This window comes from Aythya fuligula, chromosome 7, assembly GCF_009819795.1.
Source record: "Aythya fuligula isolate bAytFul2 chromosome 7, bAytFul2.pri, whole genome shotgun sequence".
NCBI lineage: Eukaryota > Metazoa > Chordata > Aves > Anseriformes > Anatidae > Aythya > Aythya fuligula.
This window is the reverse complement of record NC_045565.1, coordinates 25393686-25418349: the sequence shown is the minus strand read 5'-3', so window position 1 is coordinate 25418349 and position 24664 is coordinate 25393686. Positions and strand designations below refer to the sequence as shown.

General features: G+C 38.9%; 1 protein-coding gene across 1 annotated transcript in view; it reads right to left on the bottom strand.

Annotated features, from left to right (window-relative positions):
* CFAP58 (cilia and flagella associated protein 58) overlaps positions 1–24664 on the bottom strand; it is a 56436-nt gene that overhangs the window by 9331 nt on the left and 22441 nt on the right. Inside the window, exons 11-15 of the mRNA XM_032191224.1 lie at positions 22825–22971; positions 19267–19407; positions 18667–18890; positions 16527–16638; positions 14078–14182 (exon numbers count right to left, since the gene is read on the bottom strand). Of these exons, the coding sequence (XP_032047115.1) occupies positions 14078–14182; positions 16527–16638; positions 18667–18890; positions 19267–19407; positions 22825–22971 (729 nt within the window). The remainder of the gene's footprint in view (positions 1–14077; positions 14183–16526; positions 16639–18666; positions 18891–19266; positions 19408–22824; positions 22972–24664) is intronic.

The following is a 24664-nucleotide window of genomic DNA, read 5'->3' as shown; positions in this document are numbered from 1 at the left end:
CACTTCTTTGGATTGTCCCAGACTGCCTCCCCTCACGTTCTCATCCGTCCTCATCACAGGCTGCAACAACAACGTACATCAGGCCAGAGTTACATGATCCTGAGATGAAAAGTACTTAAGTACAAACACACTTTGAGGTGAAGGAAGATCCACCAGATCTTTCCACAACTCCAGATTGATGCTGTTCATCCTTCATTGGAAAGAGCAAATTTTGTTAAATGAGGTTTAGGCCAGTACCCAAGCTCTTTATGTGATCCTTCCTGTGGCAAAATTCCCACTGAACTCAGCAGGTGCTTGGCTGTTGGACTGAGCCCTTAATTTCAAGCAGCTTCACTGCTTTATGACACAAGTGACACCAAGCCTATGGTGGAGAGATGAGGGCACATTCATTTTGTGTACGTAGGGCACACTGGGAGTCTCAGATTAAGGGTTACAGTCAAATTTCAGGCATTCCAAAGAGAATTTCAGCACCTCTGTGAATACCAGCTGAATCAGTTGTGTAAATAAAACTCCACATTATTTTTAGAACAGCCTTTTCTGTCTCAGATTTGTTTTCCAGGGGAGCTCTGAGGAGCCCCCAGATCTGCCTTTAGGCTAGGCCATGACAATATGTTTCTGCTTCTCTAAGTCTCCAGTACAGTAATTCTTGGGGGGGGAGGCAGGGCTGCTGCTTTCCCCTAAATTTAACTAGTTGCTGTGTCAGCCAGAGCACACAGTTCTCCCGGCCTGCTTTCTCTACAGAGTCTTGAGAAAAAGCAGTATTCTTCTGCAGAGGACTGGCTGGTGTTTGGCAAATTTCAATTGATTCTTCGGGACTCTGTGGCCACAAATTGGGTCGGTCTGCAGCAAGAAGAATCACTTTTGCAAGCACAATCCTGCTTCAGAAGCAGCTCTTTCTGCCGAGCAGCACAGCCCAGTGCTGTGCCATGCCACAGGGACCGTCAGCCCCATCAGACATTCCCGAAGTGACACCGAGGCACTGCACTGCTTCAACAAGGAGTAGGAAGCAGTCAGCAATGCTGGGACAGAACAATGCACCAGGTATTAGCTCTAAAAAAAAAAATGAGCCTCCATTTTATGTCATTTTCTCCCTCAGCAAGACACTAGGAAACTCCTGAAATGACCCTTCTTGTTAGTTAGCCCAGGGTATCACTCTGAGCCAGACACGATGGATGACCCTATGTTTAATGAAGATGTATTCACAGCAGAAATAGGCCACGAAGCCCCAGCTTTCTCATTTTCAACAGCTTGTCTTCCCAAGCAGATAATTCAACAAATTCACCCGGCATGCTGCACACCGACAGCCTTCTCCACCAGGCCCATAAAAATCATATTATTCATCAAAAGCTTTCTATCACACAAATTATTTTTTAAAAAATAAATAAACAAAACCACAAAAGTCCCAAATCCTTTGCATCACAGTAAATTCCATTTGTGTTAGCTCCCGTCTCCAGTAACTGAAGCTTGGCAGCCTTCAGCTAAAGAAGAAAATAAATAAAGGAGCAAGATAAAGATGCAGAAAAAAAATGAGCTGTTTTGTGTATGGTGGCAACCTACCTAAAAATCTTTCTTTTAATTAGTAAGGTGGAGGAAGCAACACAGTAACTGTGTAAGCACATCACAGCTCTTCATGGCTTTGCTGAGGAAAACAAGGCAGTCATCGCTGGCGGGGGTTTATTGGCAGTATAACCACAACAGCAGAGCTGTGCTCAGCTCAGGACACCACGAAGCAGCAGAGGACCCTTAAGGGGCTGTGATCCCTATCCCAAAGTCTTAACCAGGACACCGGACTCTGGATTAAATACACCCATAAATACATATCCGATCATAGTTATTTTATCTTTATAAGCTGCATGCTTATTTGGGTGTGTGCATGTAGCTAATACAGTAGCTGTTGGCTGAGGACATCTATGATGAAGAGTTTTATGAGGCATAGAACAAATTAGCATACGGTAACCTTCACGAATTTTCTAACAATAGGAGAAAGTTGCCTCCAGCGCTGTGAGAAATGTGCAGTAAAAACTTTCTCAATAAACACCTTTCAAAAGCTCCTGCTCTTTCTTGTCTATTCCACATCCATCAGCAAACACCTCTGCACGCAAGCAGTTCCCCAGAACAGCATGTGTTTTCATCATCTACACTCTCCTTTAAGTATCCACTGTGAGGGTTTTATTGAGCAAATTAATTTGGGTTTGGGACAGGACAATGAAGTCCTTTCACTGAGCGGCAACGCAAATACTGCATGAGGTGCTTGGGGTTTTCTCATTGAAGTGCTGCCACCAAAGGAAAGGCTGGGATCATTTCCCCTCCTTTGGTGAAATTTGCGCCGCACCAGACGGAGTTAAATTAAACCTGTCTGAGATGACTTATACCTCCAGTTGATAATAATGCTTCTCCAGAGCAAATCTGTTTCCTTTGGCACAGACTGCACCAAACTGACTGGCATTTTCAAAACAACTTAATGAGAGAGAAAAAATACCTTGGAGCATCTTTTTAGGTCTTCACCCCTGACTCTTTTTTCTTTTTTATAACAATAAGAGCTGAATGCTACATTATTACCATTTTCCAGGAACAACTACGTGCAAACATTTCCAGCCAAAGTGCAATTGCAACTTATTATTTTTTTTATTGTTATTGCTAGGTACTGGTACTATTGCATCTCTCCTCGGAAGTGTGTGGGAAAGCAGGTTTGTTTGTTTTTGTTTTTTTTTCTTCCAGTGGACAAACAAATATGTTATATATCCTCCTCTCCTTTCAAGACTTCTGAACTCTGACACACAAAGATAATAAGCTTTCAGAAGGAGAAAATGGTATGGATGCCTCTTGCAGAAATAATAGCAGCAATTCCCTTTTTACTATCGGCCTTACAGCAGAGTTTATAAAATCATTAATCAGAGTAGCTCGTTTAAACTCAGGGTCTATCCTTTACACTGCAGAAGATGATCAATTAATAATCCGTTTTTCTTCCGTATGTGTGCATAGGAACACACATGGACTTGTATACACACAAAAGGAGAGGGACGTGGTGAGCTGCTCCTCCAGGCCGAGAATTACTGGTGACGCAGCATGGATTGATGTGAATTTTCCAGCAACATCCCCAGTGCCTGCAGCTTGACAGTTGGGCTGAAGAGAGCACTAAACAAACCTTGGCTTCCCATTCTAGTAGAGGTTTTGTCTTAGAGTGTCCTGAGGGAGACTCAGAGGTTGATATAAATCTTATCAACAAGGAATCTAAATATTCTAAGTGAATATGTCTGCAAGGAAAACGGGGGAAAATATTTTACTGGCCAATAATTATTACATACAGAGCCAAAAGAACCTCTTCTGCCAATGTATACCATCTGACTTAAAAACTCTGTATTTTAATGTCAGTGTAACAACATGTATTTTAACAACTCAATAGCCAATTTGATTTTAAAAATAACAGGCTTATCAAAAAAGAATTATCAAGACTGTGCTGCTACTGATTAGCTGCTCCTGCAGGTGGGGTTGGGAACGGGATTCCCAGCAGACCCAGCTCCTGCTCTCTCTTCGGGCTGATCTGACAAATGACCTCAAAGGGTGATCAGAGAAACTGTCGATCTGCTTCTGCAAATACCTATCTGTAAGTTAGGCACCTACATCTCTTTAATCACCCGCTTGACTTAGATCCTTAGACTTCCCTGAAAGATGAGAGCATTTAGCTTCAAGTCCTTTGGTGTTCTAGAACCGCTACCTCTGAGCAGCTGCCTCAAAGTCAAGCCACCACTTAAACCTACAAATACCCTCCTAACAAGGCAGCAAAGCCTACATACATCTTTCTGACAGGATAGCAGTGGCTCCCTACATATGCCAAGGACCGCCGGGAAGAAAGATTGGTCTCCTGTTACACTTTGGAATCTATTAAGAGATAACAGCACATCTAAGAAATACACATGGCAATTCTGAAATCATGAATGCTTTAATATATGGTTTCCCTCAGTCTCACTGTAATTAGAGCTGACCACTTCTATACTTTGAAGAGATCTTTTTCAGCTCCCCATCTGTTTTTAAAATTCAGAGGAACAGGACTAATGGAGGGTGAAAGACAGAGAGAATCCTAATGTTCATGTAAAGACAACTGCTGTGATAATGTGTGCCATCCCCTGCTTAAGATTATAGCTAAGACAGGCATAGGAAGACTTGAGCTCGGAGTCCAGAGGATGTGGATCAGCTGGCCAAGTGAAGCAGCCCAGCTGGCAGAGAGTCTCCCTGTTCATGGGTTGTGAATGGAGAAACAGAGTTCTTTCTATACCCATGTCCCCATTTCTCCCCTGTTAATCTACTTTAAAAATATATATTTTATATATATATATTATATATATATATTATTTTTAAAGTGACTCTGCCTGCCTGCTGCTAATTGCCCCCAAACCACCTTAGTGCTGCTGCATCATCGTGCATCCCAACACTACTATTCACACTTCTGTAAGAATGAAAATAAGTGATCTGCAATAAATTAGTAAAACCTTGTCTGTCCCTGTTTAGTGTATTTTTGGTGTGCGTTTCTGTGTGAATATCACACATGAATGTTGGATGTCTTTTTTGTGTGCGCGTGTGTGTGAATATCATACAAAATAATAATCCACCACTGCATGGGATGCTGCATATCATCCATATCCTGCTGCCGAGGGAGGAGCAGAACACGCTTGCCTCAATGGAAGAACACCTGCCAAAGGGCACATCTGAAACATACAGATTTGCAGCTGGCTCTGGGCCACAATATATAATATGGGCTTGTGAATGTATTGCTGCACTGCTGTTGCACTCTTCTAGTGTTTTTTCTTGTTTGGCAGCTTCTGGATGGCTAACAGTATCGGCTTGCTAACAGCACTGCTAACTCTGTGCGTAGCAATGTATGCAGTCAGCACAGCGAGTCATTTACTTTCCCTTAACAAGATAACTGTTTGATTAATACACTTTACCCTGAGGTGCACAGCAGATTTATTTCCTTCCCAGATACATGCTGAATACAGGAATGTGGAGTAAACAAGTTTGTTTTCAGTTATTTGTCATTTACTGGAACAATTCCTGAACTTTTTACTCAAGATTTACTCTAGTGAACAATCATTGAAGCTAATGGCAATTCTGTCTGAGTCAGAACTTCAGGAATAGCTCATTTTACAAAATATTTTTAGTTTAATGACACAGGATGTCCACACTTTGGACTTCTAAGTGCAAACCAAATGCAAGGTATTTGAAGAAAATAATTTTGTGATCACTGTTTTTGCTCTTCCGATGCAGATTACAGATAATAGCGATGTTCTCTACCTTATGGTGTTTGCATGCCCTCCTCATTTCATTGTCTGAATGCTGTTCAACATTTAATGTGCTTGTGCTGTAGCACTGCATCCAGATAGGGCAGTGATCCTCTTATTCTACAAAAGGGTCTGGACACAAAGAGTGGCTACACGAATTGCCAAAGCTCACTAAAACTCCTGGAAGATACATGGAAATGAAACTCAGTCTCCCATGATCCCAAAATTGCCATGCCAGGTAAGCCAATACATCTGCTCTTTGCTGGTCAGAAACAACAGGTCTGGATTACAGCAGCAGCTTAGAAGTGTGGGGGGAAAAAAATCAGAACCACAAACCACTGCATACTTCCAGCCAACAATCTCACCCATGTATGCTAAAATTCATGGGCTGGCAGTACTTGTATTAAAATGCAGGAAACAAATCTATACTTGACATTCATCTATCAAGGATGGTATTTGTGCAATTAAATCAATCTTGTGTGGTGTGGAGGGATGGCATTTGATGACCCACTAAAGCTCTCTTTTTGAACTCAAATTCAAGCAAATATATCAATTCTCCTAAAATCCTTTAAAAAGATATTACATATTCATATCCATTCCCTGCCCATAAACCCTAAGAGATTTTTACTCCACCTGCAACATCCTCATCTTTGTAAATAGCATCTGAAATATTTACTGGTAAAACACCATGAGAGCAGCTAAAATGGCACAGATACCCAGAAGTTATTATTTTGACCTGTTTTCTTCTAATTTCTCAATCAAATTTGCACCTTGTTTCTGTCCAAAACACTTCATCATGGGAAATCTGTTCTGTTTGTGAGGGCAATGCCGTGCCACACAAATTCAATAAGAGTTAAACTCTTCCACTAAGGTAATTCTTCACCAAAATTGTCTTGAGTGCTAAGAAATCTGCTTTGATTCCCATTTCCAGTGCCAGATACATTTGCACTAGCAGATTCATTGGAAAAATACTTTCTTACTGTACAGAGCAGCTGATTATCTTCGCCTGATGCTGTTAAACTGACCATCACCTTTCCTCCCTCGTTTTTGAAAGTCCTCTTTAAACAACAGCCCCTAAACAACAACAATAAAAAATTTCCCTGGGAAAACTTTATTCTCTTCCATTTGAATTGCAGCGTCTGTAGGAGGAGGGAAAGAATGTAAATGTCAGTATGTTTTGAAGAGCAGTTTGTCATGCTGTAAGTTTCTATAGCATAGAACATCTTCTAATTCTAGATGGACTGAGATTAGAAGGGCTAAAATAAACTAATGTGCCAAGGACTATATTCAAAATATTCAGAAATAGAAATCGACTGCCTTCTGAGGAGAGCTAGCACAAGAACTGAATAGCCCTCACATCCCTATTGCATTCTTAAGGCTTACACAAAACTGTCAGGTAGATATGCAGACCCTGAAGAGACTTTCACACAGGTGACCCTGTTATCTGTCCTGTTTACAAAACATGATTATTTTGTTACATCAGTACAGGATTGCATATGAACTCATGTATGTTGCACAGAGAATTAACACAGTGATCCTACAGTTTGCTCAGTGTGAATGGTTCACAGAACCCTGCTGGATACACGATCAGCATTTAGGGCAAATGAGAAAGCAAATAAATGAATAAATGGAAAAAGAGTATCGGTGACAAAGTAAAAGGCACTAAACAAATTCTATATAGAATTAATATCAGAATATATTCTGTATAGAAAAATCCCCATCAGAATCACTGAAAGACACGTAATCCTCCAAGATAACACCAATACTAAAATACAAAACATTTCCCCTTACAGGCAAAGTTAAAATCCTCAATCAAAACTCTAGCTCATCAATGAACGTTTCAAGTACAACAAAAGGCATATAAAAGAATGGAACAAGGAAAGAACATGAAAATGTAGTCCTGAAGAGTGACTCAACACACAAAGTACCTCCACGTGTCATCTCACACTGCCTTGGTCACTCCACTTCAAACCAGATTCAAGGCACTGGACTGAGGTTAATTTGAAGGCACTAACACAGGAGACTGTTGTGCTCAAAATGCTGTACTAATAATTAGACATTTGTTACTGGTCACTCTTTAGAACAGGGTTATAGCCAGAGTTCATGAGAATACTTTATTTTTCATTTGAAAAAAGAACAGATTCTCTTCAGAGTCCAGTTTCTAAATCAAGGCCTTTGACACCCCAGTGCCTAATTCCTACTTGTCCGTGCACAGCACTGCATAAATAATTTATTTTTTTCTCTTTGACTCATACTCAGCTGAAAGCCAAAAAGTAAATCTTGGGCTAGAATCCATGCTGTATTTCTCGTTTCTACATTCTAGCATAAATCCCTTGAAATTCTGGTCACCAACTGAAAATTGAATTGTAAAGTTAAAAGCTACACTCAACAAGGTGCTATGCTCTCCTCCTCCTTAAGATACATAACGTCCCTTAGATTATTTATATATATATATATAATGAAAGGACAACTTTTAAGTGTTAGGAACTATCTGATCAATGGTTAAAAGTTTTGCCAGCTTAGTTTTCTCAGTTAGCAGTGTGATTTCTTTGTGCTGACGTGGCTATGCCAGCTGCTAGCTATGCAATTAGATGCAACTGCACTAGCAGGGAAGTCTTCAGTGATTTGAGAGTTGGTACAAGCTAAATCAGAAACGTTAACTTTTTTTTTTTTGACAGTAGGAATGGTATTTCTAAGCATAGAAAGGGTCTAAAGCTCAATATACTCAACACTTTAATTGAGGGCTGAGAGAACTGCTAGCTTCAGCCTCAAGATAGGGTGTTAATCCTGTGCTTCCAGAGGAATTCAAATCCTCCAGGAAATAGCAAAGAGCCAAGTCCTAGTAAAATACAAAAAGACAAAAAGAAAATTTCCCTTGTCATTTTTACATTGAAAAATCCCTTCAAAAGGCTGACTATATATATGAATGATAAAGGAGTAGTAAAGAAAGGATTGTATTTTGGCAGTGGATTTTGCAGTTCACCTGTAAGTTCCAGTGCATACAAAGCTCTCTCCCAAACTACCTCCACTAAAATCTCTCTGAAGGCACAATGACAGAGAAATAATAACGGGCAGGTCAAAATCCTCTGTAGAATCCTCTTTGGGATTCTACAGTCATTAGTTTCCTGAAGTGGACTGCAGTTATTTTTAAGAAAATAGACAATTCTGCCCAAAAAATCCTCAACTCAGACAATCTACCCCACATGTAACATCCAAGTAAGTTTTGCTCTCAAATTCCAAGCAGAATCTCTACTCAGCACCAGAAGTATATAAATGCCAGTTTTGAGAGGGTAAAGTAAATCTTAGCCATTTGGAAGATGTACAGATAATACCTCAAATAAAACTGAACTGGGCTTTCAGAACACCAAAATAAAGGCAGGTAATAGGAGCATATTCTCCCATTTTCCCTAGCAGGCTGTCTGATGAGAAAACCTCTTACTCAGCATTTGAGCACACTTTGCTGCATTCCATGCTGTATAGAGAAAGCTACACAAAGCACTAGGAGACCAATGAAGAACCTAGCAGAAGCACGCTTTATGAAACTGCCAAGCTAGGGAAAGAAATGATTTTCAAGAGGACTTTTTTTTTTTTTTTCCAAGAGGTTTTTGTGAGCTGGGCTGAGAAAAAAAAAAAAAATGATCTAAGATTGAAAAAACAGTATTTTATATAATAAATGGGCAGAAAAGTTTCTTATGACACATACATGGAAGCAAATCCTAGAGCTCCTCCTTTAGCTGGAAGAAAACTTCTTTGACTCCAGCAGGTGCCAGCCTGCATAAACTTACATGGCCCCACACTGTTCTAACACATATTTCTTTATGACACCACGCTACCAGCTCTGAGAAAAGATGGTTATGTATCTGTTCAGACGCTATAGCAACAAGCACCTCAAATTGGATACAACAGGTCTACTACCAAGTTAGCACAAAAGAAATAAAACATCTGCCTATTTGGAGTGTTTAGCTAGCTATTGTTACTACTGAGTTGAGTCATGTCTTTAATATATTCATTCACACACCTCTACAAGCATAGAAATTATTTTATTCCCGTTTTATTTTACCTGAAGTGAGGCATGGAAAAGCTCGGTAACCTGCCCAAGGTCACAGAGAACATCTCCTCCCTGTATGTTACAGTACCTGAAATGAAACTGCTGATTTATACTGGAGACAGCAGTGCCCCCTCTTCACTTCCCACTCTGTGTCAATGGGACCATCAGTTCTTTGGAGGGTTTGGAGCTTGGCTAAAATTTTGGCTCAGTACAAGGGCACGTGGGTGTTACCTGGCTGTAATCTGAGTCAGATACATGAGCTAATCATGCCTTTTGACCTTGCACTCTTTGAAACTATGATCTCAAGATGCTAATGGCCTGGAAGCATCACATCCTAACTATTCAGTCCTGATCCTTGATTGTTGACAACTTAAGACAACTTAAAATGACAATGATTAACATATATATAAGAACAATACTCTCGGTACTACAGGCTTTAATGAAACACAAGTGGCAGGATTTTATACGTATCACTGGAGTATGTACAGCCGCCTTCTTTCCCTCCTTGCCTTTGTCTCCCTCCCCCCTCCACAGATAATATTGGTTGCACATGTCTCTTTTACATTTATGACCAATCTTCTGAGATGACTGACAACTGAGGTAGCTGACATATAATGCGAATCTTCCCACAGTTATCCATTCTGAGACATGCAGCTGAATAAAATTCCACTCAGTCAGACATAAAATCAAATTAGAGGAGTTCACTCTGAAGAGAAAGAACTAAATTTGAAACAAATAAAGCAATGCATAATTCACTTGCAATGGGATCATTTTGTAAAACTACATTAATCATAATCATAGCAAGGTAATATGGATACACTGTGTACATTGTGTGCTTACCACACATCACTGTTCATTATGCAGCTGTGCTTCAGTCACATAGGGGACTTACCCCACATATAACGTGGGTGAGTATCTTTTTTGTTTGTTTGTGTGTGAGTGTGTGTGTGTGTGTGTGTGTGTGTGTGTGTGTGTGTGTGTTCAGGATTTGTCAACAGAGCCCTTCTGCTTATTAATAATTATACCTTATGGCAATACAGCACATTTTGCTCACACCACATGCATTCACAAAGACCTTCACCCATCACCGAAATCCCTGGGTTAACACGCAACATATTTCTCCACGAAGCACTGCAGTATTATTCATTGGTTTAGAAAAGAATCAAAAAATGCTGTACCTTTTAACTGCACAAATTCAGGTAGAAGGCAATGACTCAAACATGGAAGCTGGCTAACCCTGAAGTAGCGTTTTTGATGTTTGGCAAAAATGCTGTCGGGTATTTATTGACCATAAGTATTTAAGACCTCAGTTTGGGATCTGATTTTTAAGACAGCATTTTTCATCTGCACAGCAGCTCACAGCTGTGATAATACCTCAAGTTAAAGGAGAAAGTACAAGCGACTGCTTTGCATCTACTCTGCAAAGTCTCAGGATGTCCCCCCTTATTTGATGTATAAGAGCTGATAGGTTAAAAGCTAATTAATTGAATAATTTCTAAAACATGAGAAATATTTCTACACTTCTATTAAAGTGTTCAACTTGGAAAAGTCATTCTAAAATAAACATTCATCATGCTGCATATTCAATCTCTCTCAGTAAATGTCTGATGAAAGGTTAAGAAAGATATTTTTTATGGGATTTTAGAGTCAAGCTGGCTTCTTCCTGGACTAGAGTACTGTCAGCAATCAGAATTTCCTGACTTAAATGCAGCGAATCATTCTTTTAATCACACAGTATGGATTGTAGCATGATTTTACAGTTACATCATTTTTAAAAGAACTAGCAGGTGAGAAATACTGAAAAAGCTAACTAAAAAGGATATGATCAAACACGTATCAGGAGCAGGTAAGATAAGTAGATTTTTTTTTATATGATTCCATATACTGTGATCCTTCATTAACAAAAATTTCCATTCTTATTTCCAGCTCATCCTAAAAGATTGTTCCCTGTATAAACCAGCTTTTATTTATTAAAAAAAAAAAAAGGATCAGTCAGAAGACAGAGGTATAGTGCATACAATACAAATGGAATTATTTTTTCTTATACAAACATTATGGCTTTGCATGAGGATGCAGCAAGGTGAATACCCTACAAATCAAACTGCAGGTTGCTGACACTGGGCTCAGCCATTTGCAGACGTGGGTTATTTCTAGATTCCAAAGGTTTCTTTAACATTCAATATCCGATCCACATAGCTTTTTCCACACCATTTTATTACTACACTTTGATGTAAGGGAATTTAAGTTTCATAATATGCACATGCAGAAATCAAAGACAGAGAAGCTCACAAGCTTCACTTACAGCAAATATCCTATTTGCCAGCATGATAGCTGCACACACCTCAAAACTATTACAGATAGCAAACAGGAGATTGAGATCATTTTAAAGCAGATACACATAATGGCTATGCCCTTGTACAGGGCAAAATGTGGATGAGGATGACTGGGAGAGAGGAGGTATGACTTATGGAAGCAAAGAGAGCCTCCTAAGTTTGTATCCCTAAGCTCCTACAGTCTCTGACTCTGAATACAGGGAAGAGTATGCTAACTAGGAACAGGTCAAGCCTTCAACAATTTCTCCACCGCTGCACGTAAGAAGAGACTGAACTGAACTGAGCTGACTACCTGGAAAGACTTATAATAGAAATTCTATTCCATTTTGATGCAGAGATTTGGCCCACAACCATTACAGTTCCAGTGCTGTGGTCATTAGATTATGTCACTTGTATATAGGAAAAGCAGTTCAGAGGACAATAAAATGACTTGTCTGAGGTTATCCAGCCACTTAGCAGGAGAAGCTCGGGCAGTACACTCAACTTCAGAGCCCTCCACTACAGACCTGTTAAGCAGGACATGCAGCCCTCTGAGGAAATCTGCTGGGGAATGTCCTCCATCTCTGGTTACCTCTCCTTGCTATGAAAGATCTCTATTTCAGTCTTAGTGTTCGATTCAAAAACACTGTGGCAAACCAGAAAAGAACTAAGAAATGTTTATGGTGAACACCCAATCATAACTCGGAGCATGGCATTTTTGGCCTTTTCTTTGCCATCAGTCTCATGGAAGAAGACCATTTCAGCATTCCTGCACAGGAAATTGATGCCTGAATTAAGGACACAAAGGATCCCATTAACAATTCTAGATATGACACTTAAATATCAGATAGACAAACTCTGACTTAAATCTAGGAAAACAATAAAAAGCAGAGTTTCTGTAGAAGGGACTGCTGCATAGATGGAAAGATTGTGCCAGTGGCTGCTATAGTAACATAGGCTCAAATGCCTATTACTTCAAACATTTTCTTGGGCAGACAACTTAGTAACTCTATAACTCAGTTTTTTTACTTTTAACTAGGGATAATAGCTAAATGGGAGCACACTAAGGATAAGGCAGGATAAGCAACAGAGTACATAAAAATCTCACAGAGAGATTTGAGTTTGTGTATGGGTACAGCACAGCAAATTTGAAGCTATTTTACTCCATTTTTTTAAGCTAACAAACTATCTTACTGACACCATTTCAGCACTAGGTAATAAAGATCACATTTTTCAAGCAAAGGCATAACACTATACTTTACCTTAAAATGAAATTGCAGATCTAGTTTTTCTACAAAACAAAGGAGAAAGAGGGAGGCCAAACCCTGTCTTGATAACATCTGCTGAGCTTCTTCTTGAGACGGAAGGACCTTCAGGTTACATTCTACTAGCCAGTGAGTGATGCCCAATATCGGCATCAAGAATGTTAGGTTATTTAAAACCAAGATGTTCAAATCGTATGTACAGATAGCAATATATAGCTATGCCTAAAGCTGCCAGACAGGAGACAAATTTCTTAGTCTGACATCTACAGTTGAAGCCCAAAGACAGTCTTTTTTATTGTATTTGATTGTTTTGACAAGTTCAACACAAAGTCAAACATGGCCCAGAGAAGAACATACCTAAACATGTTCTCTTCCAGAGAAGAGCAATGAAGCTGGAAAAGGGACTAGAAAACAAGGCGTATGAGGAGTGGTTGATGCAACTGGGGTTGTTTAGTCTGCAGAAGAGGAGGCTGAGGGGAGACCTTATTGCTCTCTACAACTTCCTGAAAGAAGGTTGCAGTGAGGTTGGTGTCGGTCTCTTTTCTCAGGTGACAAGTGATGGAATGTGAGGAAATGGCCTCAGGTTGTATCAGGAGATGTTTAGGTTGTTAGAGTTGCCACCCCTGGAGAGACTTAAGAGACGTGTGGATGTGGTGCTTAGGGACGTGTTTTCGTGATGTTATTCAGTAGTTGGACTTGATAATCTTATTGGTCTTTTTCCAACCTAAATGATTCTGTGACTCTAAACCACGCAAACTCTGCAGGATTCCTTCTGCTAAACAACAAACTAAGCACAAATGAAATTAAAACAGGAATTTTTCTTCACAAGTCCTGGTCATAACAAACATGGTTAAAAGGACAAAAAAAGCCTTTCAGAAAAATATAACACTGACTTGAAGACTAATGTACAACATGAATAAACTAAAACAAACCTTTAATTTTATTTTTCAGCATTATCCAGGTATCAGTAACCAGAACATAAAAATTAACTAATCAGATGCTATTTCTTCTCTTTCAGTGAGTCAGTGCTGCCATCTAAAGATATTTAAGGGGCATGCAAAAGAAATTCAAAGCCATGCATACAAGTAACATTCTGGAAACGTATCTGAGCAGGCAGATAATGCAGGCTAAGTAAATATGTTAATGAGATACAACTACCTATGTATGTTGCAGTACCTGCAGGAGCAATTCTTTCTCTATCACTTCGCCTGTCTTGCTGATAAGCTGCTTCTGTAGCCTCTGTATTTTTTGGATCAGCTCATAGGTACTTGGGTCACTGGCCTAGATGAGAGCAAAGCAGTATCAAAAATTATACATAACAAGTTAGTGTTTCTCTCTTGCAAATTAAAACCACAATATTTAAGTGTCCAAAAGTGACAAATACAAAATGAGATGCAGAGGGGAATAAGGGACTGAATTGTTTGTTTTTAAGGACATGTGTTCAAGGAGTCCTGAACCTGGAGTCTCTGCCTCTTGAAAACCTCACGTTTAATAGCATTAACCTTATGAATCCTTCTAAAACATCCAAAATACATTGGAGTCCTTCAAAACTTAACACCCAAGACAATGGATTGGCAGAACCATGCAGCAGGGAAGAAAGAGGAGGCTAGTTTAGGTTTTAAGCAGAAGCTGAAACTGACCCCTAAAATAAATAGAGCAGTGCAAATACTTCCCTCTGTTTTAAAAACTTCAAACTGGGATTTTAGGAGCAGAAGACTTTTCTCTTGAGCAAAAGAAAAAATAACTGCAATATAGTCTTTTGAAACAGGTTGAAAAGTTAAAAATAAATTAGGGGGGGTATATTGACAAACTACTATGAGGCTTTAAGGTGACTGCATTTGTGGCATCTCATTCTTCAATGGAATTAAGCGCTTAAAAAGATGACAGATCGTTGCCAGTACACTGCTGTTTTCTGTCTACATAGCCTGTAAAGACAAGGAGCAAGCATACGTCTCTCTACCCTTCTTCCATTTTCATTCTTTTGTCACAGATTGCATCTGGAAGAATCTCTAAGGAGAAAACAATTCTGTGGGGAGCAGCTAGCCAAGCTTACTTTTCCATTTCTCTGTATCTTATTGGATCCTTTACTGTCTATTGAAGATTAAATTCTGACTGAAGCTTTTCCCCAATTGGGAGATTCACAACACATCTCTCCCACATGGTCCTTCCTTTCTCATGTGGTTTCTCTGGTGGACCATAATGATTAAACACACTGTAGTAAAGGTTCCAATAATTATCCACTCTCTGCATCTTTGCTTGTATTTATAAGGACCTTGATATCTCATGACTCTTTATCCTCTAACAGACTTTTTCTAAATTTACTAATCAATTCAAGTGTAACTGGGACACACTGACACAGATATGCATGCAGCACTCACAACCCCACAACATTTCCTGAGAAACCTGGCTAAAAAGCAGTTCAGTCCCCATGGCCCACTCAGTCCTTGATTCTTCTATAGCGCTGCCCAAACATGGTGCTAATTTGTGACAATTGTAGTGATGCGAGGGTGTTTGTTCATTAGGAACTGAACCAAAACCCCATCAGAATTATTTCATATGGACTTTGCCATCTGGTGGCCTTTCTGTGTTCCAAATACAAACCAGTGACCTAGAATGGAAAGACATCATTTCCCATTATCGGTTTCTTCATAAATTCTTTCCTCCACCACCAGATGTTTCCACTGGCCTGACTTCCCTTTGTTATGTGGAGCTACTAGAGATTGTACCTAGATGTCTTTAACATCCTGCATTTTATCTCCCTTCTATGTGAAAAGCTAATCACACTGTTCAGTTTTAAGCTCTGCATGGAAAGAACAGAAATTAACTATTACACTAGTAAGCACAGCCAAAATATTCAGCTCTGTTTCTGTAGGGACTAGCATGTAACCACTCGTTATTAGAGCAGCTAAGCAACCCAGGCTGGCATCAAATCAGAAATCCATGCAACAGAGAAATCTCAGCTGGCTCTGACTTACTCTGAAAAAATGAAGTAATGCCAACTGATGTTCATATATTTGGTCTATGCTTGACAGATTTATTATTTTTCCCCTTCATTTGGCAGGTTCAAATAGTGTGAAAATTTAGATTTGCTGTTTACATAACAGCTGACCTGACGTTACCCAGAATGGCTATCTTTGAAACCCCACCACTGTTTATGTGGAGGCCTTTTCCTTTTTTCACAGGTGTGATTTACCTTCTGACTTCATGTCTGTCTGTTCCCAGTCCACCTGTTCTATGATCCTTTCTAATCCTGCCTTTCTTTCCACATAAATCTACCTAACTGGTGAGAGTAGGATTATACCTTTCCCCTATCATCCTCTTTCACTTCATCCATGTTAAGGAATCACCTCCTTGTAAATTCACCTTATGCATTCTTATTCCCTTTAGCATTTTACTGGCTCTTTACAAATCCCTCTGCAATTTTTTATTGAGAAAACGACACAAAAATAACACTGATTGCATTGTGCGAGGGAATCATTCAGCAGTTAACTGTTCCATTGGTACTATGGAAATTTCAGCCTGCCTGCCCTTCCACATAATTTGCATAACAGTAAAGTAAATAGGCTTTGTGCTGTGTCACTGATTTGGAAATGCGGGCTTTGGGAACTTGATGCTGAGACATCACCTCTAATTTTCTCCATCTGTGAACATTCAAGGGATTCTCCAGTTCTTCTTCCAGAACTTTGCACCGAGTTTGTTCTCTTAATAGCTCCTTCCGCATGTGATGAACCTCCTGTCTTAAGATGAGAATAAAACAAACAAACAAAAAATCACACCAAGACCCAAACAATATGCCCAAGGTATTAATATGAACATTAACAAACCATTCTTCCACGCACTACAGCCCTGGCAAAGTGGCTCTTGTGAGTAACACCAATAACATCATACAGGTGGTCCCATAAGATAACACAGGTAGAACACTTCATTCATTTTAGTAAGAATGACTCAAAAAAGGGACTTTTCATCAGTTCCTGGGAAATCTAGTTCACAGCCTTATGGATATCATCGCCCAATTTTTTCTGTGTACATTAAGGCTAGAATGGCAGTTAATTCATAATTCATCTGGAGTAACCTACAAATCACAGTTATGGTGTCATACCCAGTTACCTCTGTACTGAATCTGACAGCTGGTATTTGAACAAAGGTTTTAAAACTACATGGCTCACACAATCCAGTAAATAAAGCATAATGTATGGCCTAACTATGATGGACACTGTTCTTTAGAGAACCTAAGTTTGATTTCTCTTTCTACTTCTCGTCAAGGGACTCCAGGGGTGATTTGCTGCTGAATATAAAATTAATTGAGCACTCCAAAGAAGCTTTGACAACTAAGGTCCCCATGCTGGGGTCAGGGAGTGAAGGAGCAGGAAAACCAAGGCATATTCTGCAAGGGTCCAACCCTTATGACTTTGGTGGGTGTATCCTGTGATTTCCTCAAGGGGAAGGGGAATGGAGGATCACCATGTACCTACTCCCTCACTGAGTATTTCTCTGCCAACATTAGTGCTGAATGTAGCTCACTAGACAGAAAAAGACCTGTTTTTTTAAACTGTGGGGTTGGACAAGGTTATTGAAAAGGAAAAAAAAAAAATCTCCAACTGGCAAATCAAGGAAGCTAATTAGCAGCACAAGTGATAAATGGACTCTTTCAACAGACAGCTTTCATGATAATTTTGGACTTCATTAAAATATGTGATTGATCCACCTCTCCACCCAAGAACTGATCCAACCATCACAGCATGCATTGCTCTATACTTCAATACCTTTACGGAGTTTCAATACAGTAATAGGCTTTCCGCTGAATGCATTTGGGCAGCAAATTCAAATCCTATCCCTGTCTGCAGAAAGTCAATGAAAACTGCAGTTGTTAGTGTTTTGCGCCCACTTCTTTTTTATCTTACACCAAATCAAACTGGCATAATTAAACTGGAGTCAATGGGACTAACCACAGACTGAAGTTAATTTGCTCCAGTAAAAGCCATGGAGTTATACTGATAAAGGTAAGCTAAAGATCTCACCCAAAACTGTGATAGCTACAGAGAATAGTATAATGGTTATCTGCTGTCTCTCATAGCTGTCTCTCCTTACAAACCATGACAAGTTCTACAGAAAAATCACAATCATTTCCTGTCAGCAAAGAATACACCTCAGGTTTGGGAGGGTTAAAAAAAGAAGGGAAGAATTAAGCCAGAGTAGGGGGAGATAAATCAGACTGGGGCTATTAAACTTCTGTTTTAAAGAAACACAACCTTCAATGAAAATTTAACTAAATCTTTCTCTCAGAGCAAGTCTACATATAAATCTGGAAGGAAAGAGCTCTGAAAATGTGTAGGGGTTTGTTATAAATATGTCAAGTGTTCCCCATCCACTGTGGATTGCCTAATAAAAAGCAGTTCCACTAATTTGGGCCCAAGGTACCACTAAGTAGCTCACTGAACTATGAACACCTTTTCTGCTGCTGTCTGTCAAGTTTATTCTGTAGGTAGTAATTCACAATACAAGGTGAAATGTGGAAGCTATTTCAGCTTTGGCAAAGATGTCTTTTTTCCTCCTTTCCTCTATCTTATACTTTAATTTTCTTCATCACTGATTAGTTGCTTTGTGAATTTAATCCACTGTGTTTGAGGTCAAACCAAATAATCCCGTTCTCCAAGGTATAATGTTTGTTGAAACAAATCTCTACCACACATAAAAGAAATTTTCTGTCTCAAACACAGAATCATGAATGCAGTCGCTATGGAAATGTATTCAACCAGTTTTTCTACCTGAGCTCCTCCACATTAGCCACACTTTTGCCAAGTATTCCTTTCTCACGCCGAATTTTTTTGATCTCCAGCTTGAGAAGCCGGATGTCTTCCGTTCTCTGTCGGTACTGGGCCTCACCCTTGTTTAAGATGGACTGCTGGATTTTGATCTTCTCATAGAGCAGAGCCACCTCATCATTGCGCCGAACAAGCTGGGACCCTAGGATATCTCTCTCGTTGATAACCTAAGGAAGCAGAGCAAAGCAATAATCTCAATTCAAATTCCTCAGTACAATCCTAAAGCATTGTGACTACATTTTCATCAGCGAAAATCACTTGCATTAAGAGGTTTCACTATTATTAGTGAAAAAAACAATAGCAAAGCCTAGTAACTTCTGCTATAAGGGTTCAGACTCCTGAAAAATGTAAACTACAATGTAATAATGTAGTATAATGTAAACTACACTCATTTCAGTATCTTAACATTTTTATTTCAATGACACTACGATGCTTTAGTAGTACCACTTTTACCATAGCTGCGAATCATGATCTTAAAAATGCATTGGACAACTAAGGGAACAGAACAAAGTGTGTTTGAAAAGCCAAATGTGAGATTCCTACCTGCTCATACTCCTTCTTCTGCCTCAGCCTCTCAGCATCAGCCTCAGCAATAATTTTTAGGAGTTTTCTCTCTTCTGCCTCCTGATTTTCTATAAAGCGCTTGGTCTCCAGAGCCTGTTTTTTCATCTTAAGAAGTTCAGCCTGGTGGAGTCAAAGAATATAGGTAAACTGTGCTTGGTAACAACTTTCCATTATATACCTGAGATTAAGAGTTAGTATTTGAACAGAATCTCATACATTCACTTCATTTCCTGAGAGGTACGTATTTTGTTAGTTTTTGAGAATAAATCACCAAGACAAGCAAGCATGAAGACTGTAAAGAAAAGTTGTAAACAGCATTTGAATATTGTTACAGACAACAGATATTTAGAAGGATTTTTATCTATAATAATGGCTCAAGTTGTAATTCAGAGCAATTTCACTTTTTTTTTTTTTTAATAGGTAATATTTGGAGGTGTTTTGTTTTTGTTTTTTTTTTTTTTTTCAATTGAATTGTTATTCTGCTATGAAAATCTAGCAGACCTAAGTTCAAAGTAAGGCTGGGATATAAGAAAGGATAGCTCACCCTGCTAGAAAGGGCAACTATTTACATTACCTAATACAAATCAGCATCTACCTGGGACAGGCTTCAGACTGGAATAACAGAACTGGTGGAGAAGATGGCAATCAGGCATGGAAAAGCAAAATTAAAGAGCCTTAGCATTTTTTAGTGGAAGTGTAGATGAGAAATACTGGGAAGAAGAAGGATTCCCCTAAGCAAAAGAGAAGTAACGCATTGTTACAGTGGCTGCATACCACTAACATAAATACTGAAAATTAACCAATATCCTACTGTCATGAACTCTGTAATTCGAGACATGTACGTAGAGAAAGAGTAATAAGGTCTTCTTGGATTATTAGAAATTTCTAGGATTACTAGGCAATTACATATAGGAAAGTTGGAATCAGCTGACTACAGTCCCTTTTCACAAATATGAAAACTTTCAAGCCTTGACTAAAAGACTTTGCCACAGCTCTGACCCTCATAATGATGACGTTCAAGCTGCCTTTTCAGAAAGAACATCATTGAACGCTGAAAGAATGAGGCTGTGATGAAGGCTGCACCTGCAAAAACATTGATTTAAGACAGAAACAACAGTTCCATCGTCATAATAAAATAGCTTGTTCAATTCTTATTTTCTTTAATAAAATACTCATTTTCCCATATGTGCAACACTCACATCTCTCTTACTTAGTGTTGGATGTTCATCAGAATCCATCAACCGAACAAAAATGCATGCCACTTCATATTGAAATGCAATCAAGAGTGTGCAAAAGCTGTCTACGAATGTAAAACTGCTCATGCATTGCACATTGCTAGATAATATTTTTTTAATATATCAAATTTCTGTGTTCTCCTTATGTCACAAAATATATGAGTTGTAAACAAGGAGTGGCAGTAGATGTTAGCAGCAAACAATTCATAGGAACAAATCTCCTCACTGGAATGCACAAAGCTAAAATAAATCTGAACTACCTTGCACAGTAAAGAACATAAATACTTTAAGTCACAAACAGGCCCCACAAACTAATAGGACTTTCACTGAGATTAAATATGCTGAAGACTACAGAATCAGGGTCTGTGCACATTAGTTAAAAGAAAAAGAAATGAATAAACACAGTACAAGCAGAAAAAGTGGCAGGTCTGAAACTGCTGTAAATGAGCACAGCTCATTTGAGGTTGGTTCGGAGAGTCTGCAAAAACTAAAGAACAGTCAGCAAGAAAGATGAATTTATATGGGACCTGTGCCAACATCTCAAACAAAATTCAAACTAAATCCCTGTTTAGGTTCTGAAACACTACAGTAAGTGAACAGGTTTTTGTATTTGTTCTAGAGGTGGGAGGAAAATACAGATTTTAGAAAAGGTGTAACTGGGGCTGGAGAAAGAATGCTGAAAATAATAATAATAATAATAACTGTAAGCAGAAAGTTTCACGTTCAGATTTTGAGAAAATGCTTAAAAAAAAAGACAAGCGTGATCATGTAAAAAGCATACATAAGCCTCCACCAGCTCAAATCTGGAGGGCCATACTTATTATAGCTTTCAGATACATATTTGTCAACACTTGGATGTTTTGCCAAAACTGTCTGATCTGCAAGCCTGTAGGAATGCCAACTGAAACCAAAGGATGGCGTTGTACTGGCTTTAAGGGAGCTTGGATCAGGTGTCCCATGTTTCATTTACCATGATTACACATTTTTAAGACCTTTATGACAGCTGAGCTAAGCATAAGTCCAATGTCTGTATAATTTTGTTCCTGTGAATCTCACTACTCCATGCTTTAGTGCATTCTTTAAACTGATTTCTGGGGAACAGCTTGCTTCCTTCACATCAGTACAAACAGGACAAATTGAAGCTGGCTTGCTACACAAATAATTGGGTTCTTTTGTGCCTCTGTCAGTCAGAGCCCTCTTTGAATTCTCCTATGCATCAGTATTCAGCAGAGACAGGCAGGTAGACGACCACAATGCCCTGAAGCTATTCACTAATGTGATGTCAGTCCATAGCCTTGCTAGTGAATAATTGAGGGGGTAAAGCATGTAGCAATTGTGTTTGTCGAATGGACAGCAGACAATTCTGAGGTGATGAGGCAGAATTGGTGACTAGTTAAGGCAGAAAGCTGAACATAGAAAATGAGATACTATTTGACTTCTCCATCACTGATAGACCAACTCTGAGACAGATCGGGTACAAGAACATAAATTCATCATTTTTTACAAAGTTCTATTGGCATCTTGTCATAAATATAATGTGCTGAGAAGGACTGAAAACCTAAGGAATCATTGTTGCACAGCAATAAACTGCCAAAAGAAAACATTGTGGAAAGTGGTGGAGGACTGCTGAGTTTTGGGGGGTGTTGTTTGTTTGCAGTTTTTGTTTTATTACTGCTTAGTGAAGAGAAATATAAGTTACTGTGGACACTAGCTCCTTAAATCTTTTGAGAGAGCAGCAAATTGTGTTGCGATATCACCACAAATTTAATGGCATATCTAAGAATGGGCTGCAGCCAGGGCTGAGCAGTGTCAGAGCTTCAAGCTCAGAATATAATATAATATAATATAATATAATATAATATAATATAATATAATATAATATAATATAATGGGGCTCACACTTAAAAACAGCAGGGAGAAAGTAGTTTAAAGAAAGAAAAACTTGAATTATAAGGGTCCACATTTAAAAAGTTTACTGCAATCAGGCTATCCCCAAAATCCACATTTCTGAAACAAAAAGTGAATGTTTTAGTAAAAAACTTTAGTCACCAAGTGATGTAAGGGTTCCAACTGGCATTCCAGGATCTTTCTAACTATAGTTACAGGCAGAAATGAAATTTGTCAGTTACGTGGAATATTTGTATAACTAATACCTCTAAATAGTGCCGAGATCTTGTGCTTCAATTGCAGAAGATTTTTTTAAGATACAGCAAGACAACTGCCACAGACCAGGAACATGATGCAGTCTCTGAAACCATGGGAGCCATCCTTTGTAATAAGGTTTATGTGTAGGGGGTCTTACCTTCAATGCATCTTTCTCCCTCTCTGTTTGCTGATGTTCTTGATGAGCTTTCGCAAGGGCTGCTTCTTTGTCTGTGATCTCCTCTGTCAGCTGTTCTGCCTGTTGTGTCACAGCTTTTAGTCTCTTCTTCATTTCTGCTATCTCATCCTATAAGTACAGAAAGTGTGATCCCAAAAAGGGATCAAAAAATAGTAAGTTTCTGCTTGGGTGTTCAGCCTAGTTCAGTTTTGAGAAACGCGTTGTACATACCACTAGACTTTACTTTTTAATGTGATAGAAGTTTCATTATATGACAATTTTTTTAGTTTATGCTACTGTGACATTGCTGTAAAAAGGTCTTTAAAAGTCACATTGGTAACAACAATAACCACTAACGACTCTAATAAGCCATTTCATTTGAAGTGCTGGACACACAATAAGAACTAGCACTCAATCCAAATTCATAACAAGATTCTGATTCTATCCATCTTTTTTCATGCTTCTAGTAGTGCTTTTCAATAAGGTTGGGTATAGTTGTGTATAAATGTTTGGGAAAAAGATGGTTTTATGCAAAGGAATATAGCCATGAGTAGGATACCTGTATGTCTTTAAGGGAGTGTAGCAAATGCTTAGCTCCATTTTGCTTTTTTGCTAGCTTATACAAAGGTGCATGGGGAAAACAGTGTGATCAGAAATAGGGAAACCACTGGTATGGGAATATTTAGCATATATTTTAGGCTCAAGACACAGAGCAATAAGCCTGGAAGCACTGCAGAGAGGTCAGGGCACTAGAACTATTTCTACTCCCAACACAAAGGTGACTGCCTGTGCAACACAAAGAAACTGTTCCACTGACTGCAGTGATGGCACATGCTGTGACACAAATGGAAGCTAGTAAATTCAATCCATGGACAGACATGCTCTTCTGGATCCAGCAAAAACAGCTTTAAAAGCTGTTAGTCCTCTGCTGGAGACTACCAGCTCACAGAGAAGGCAGGTGAGTACATTCTATTTCAGTATAAAATCATTTTAAGCTTAGGTTGTCTTTCAGCACCATCCACCATCAGTGTGGATTTGCTTGCTAAATGAGAAACTTTTTCTTTCCTGAAATGCTTAGTGCAGTTAAGGAAGGTCTTGAGTGAAGGCAGTCTTCAAAAACAGTACTGAGAAAGTGCCAATTGCTAGTCTGACAGACCTCAAAAACAAAATCCATGGACTTTAGTTTTATCTAAAATTTTTTTTGTGTGCAAATTTTTTTTACTTCTCAAAAGGAATAACTTAGCATATTTTTTAATACCATCACGAGCCTTTTTCCTTTCATGGCTAGATGGCCTGTTGCTGAACTACAAATGGCTGTTTTTTCACTGCCACACATAATACTGCCTTGACCAAAAGAGCTTTTGGACTCAGCCATCTTCTCACACAGGACTTGCTAAAAAAGTGTTATGATGAGCTAAGTAATGTATTAAAGTCTAAATAACAGCCTCTAACAACTGGAACCATGAACAGCATTATGTATGCCACCATATAAACATTCAAACCCTGATGAAATTGATGAGTTCACTGCTTCATTTTGTAACCAAGCATATAGTTGCCAGTTCTTTCTAAGTAAGAGAATCGATGCTGTATATTAAAATAATAATAATTAAAATAATTAAAGAATAATAATAGCACTGCATTTTTTCACTCTTATTTCTCCTGAGCGATTGTTTGGGAGCAGCAAGAACCCCAGCACCACTACCACTGACAAGAAGCAGACAGAGGACAAGCAAAGTGTTCTACCTATTTGACAAAACAGCTCATTCCTAAGCAAATCAAGCATACAGTAGGATAGGAACTTGAACAGTTAATTCCCACCTGC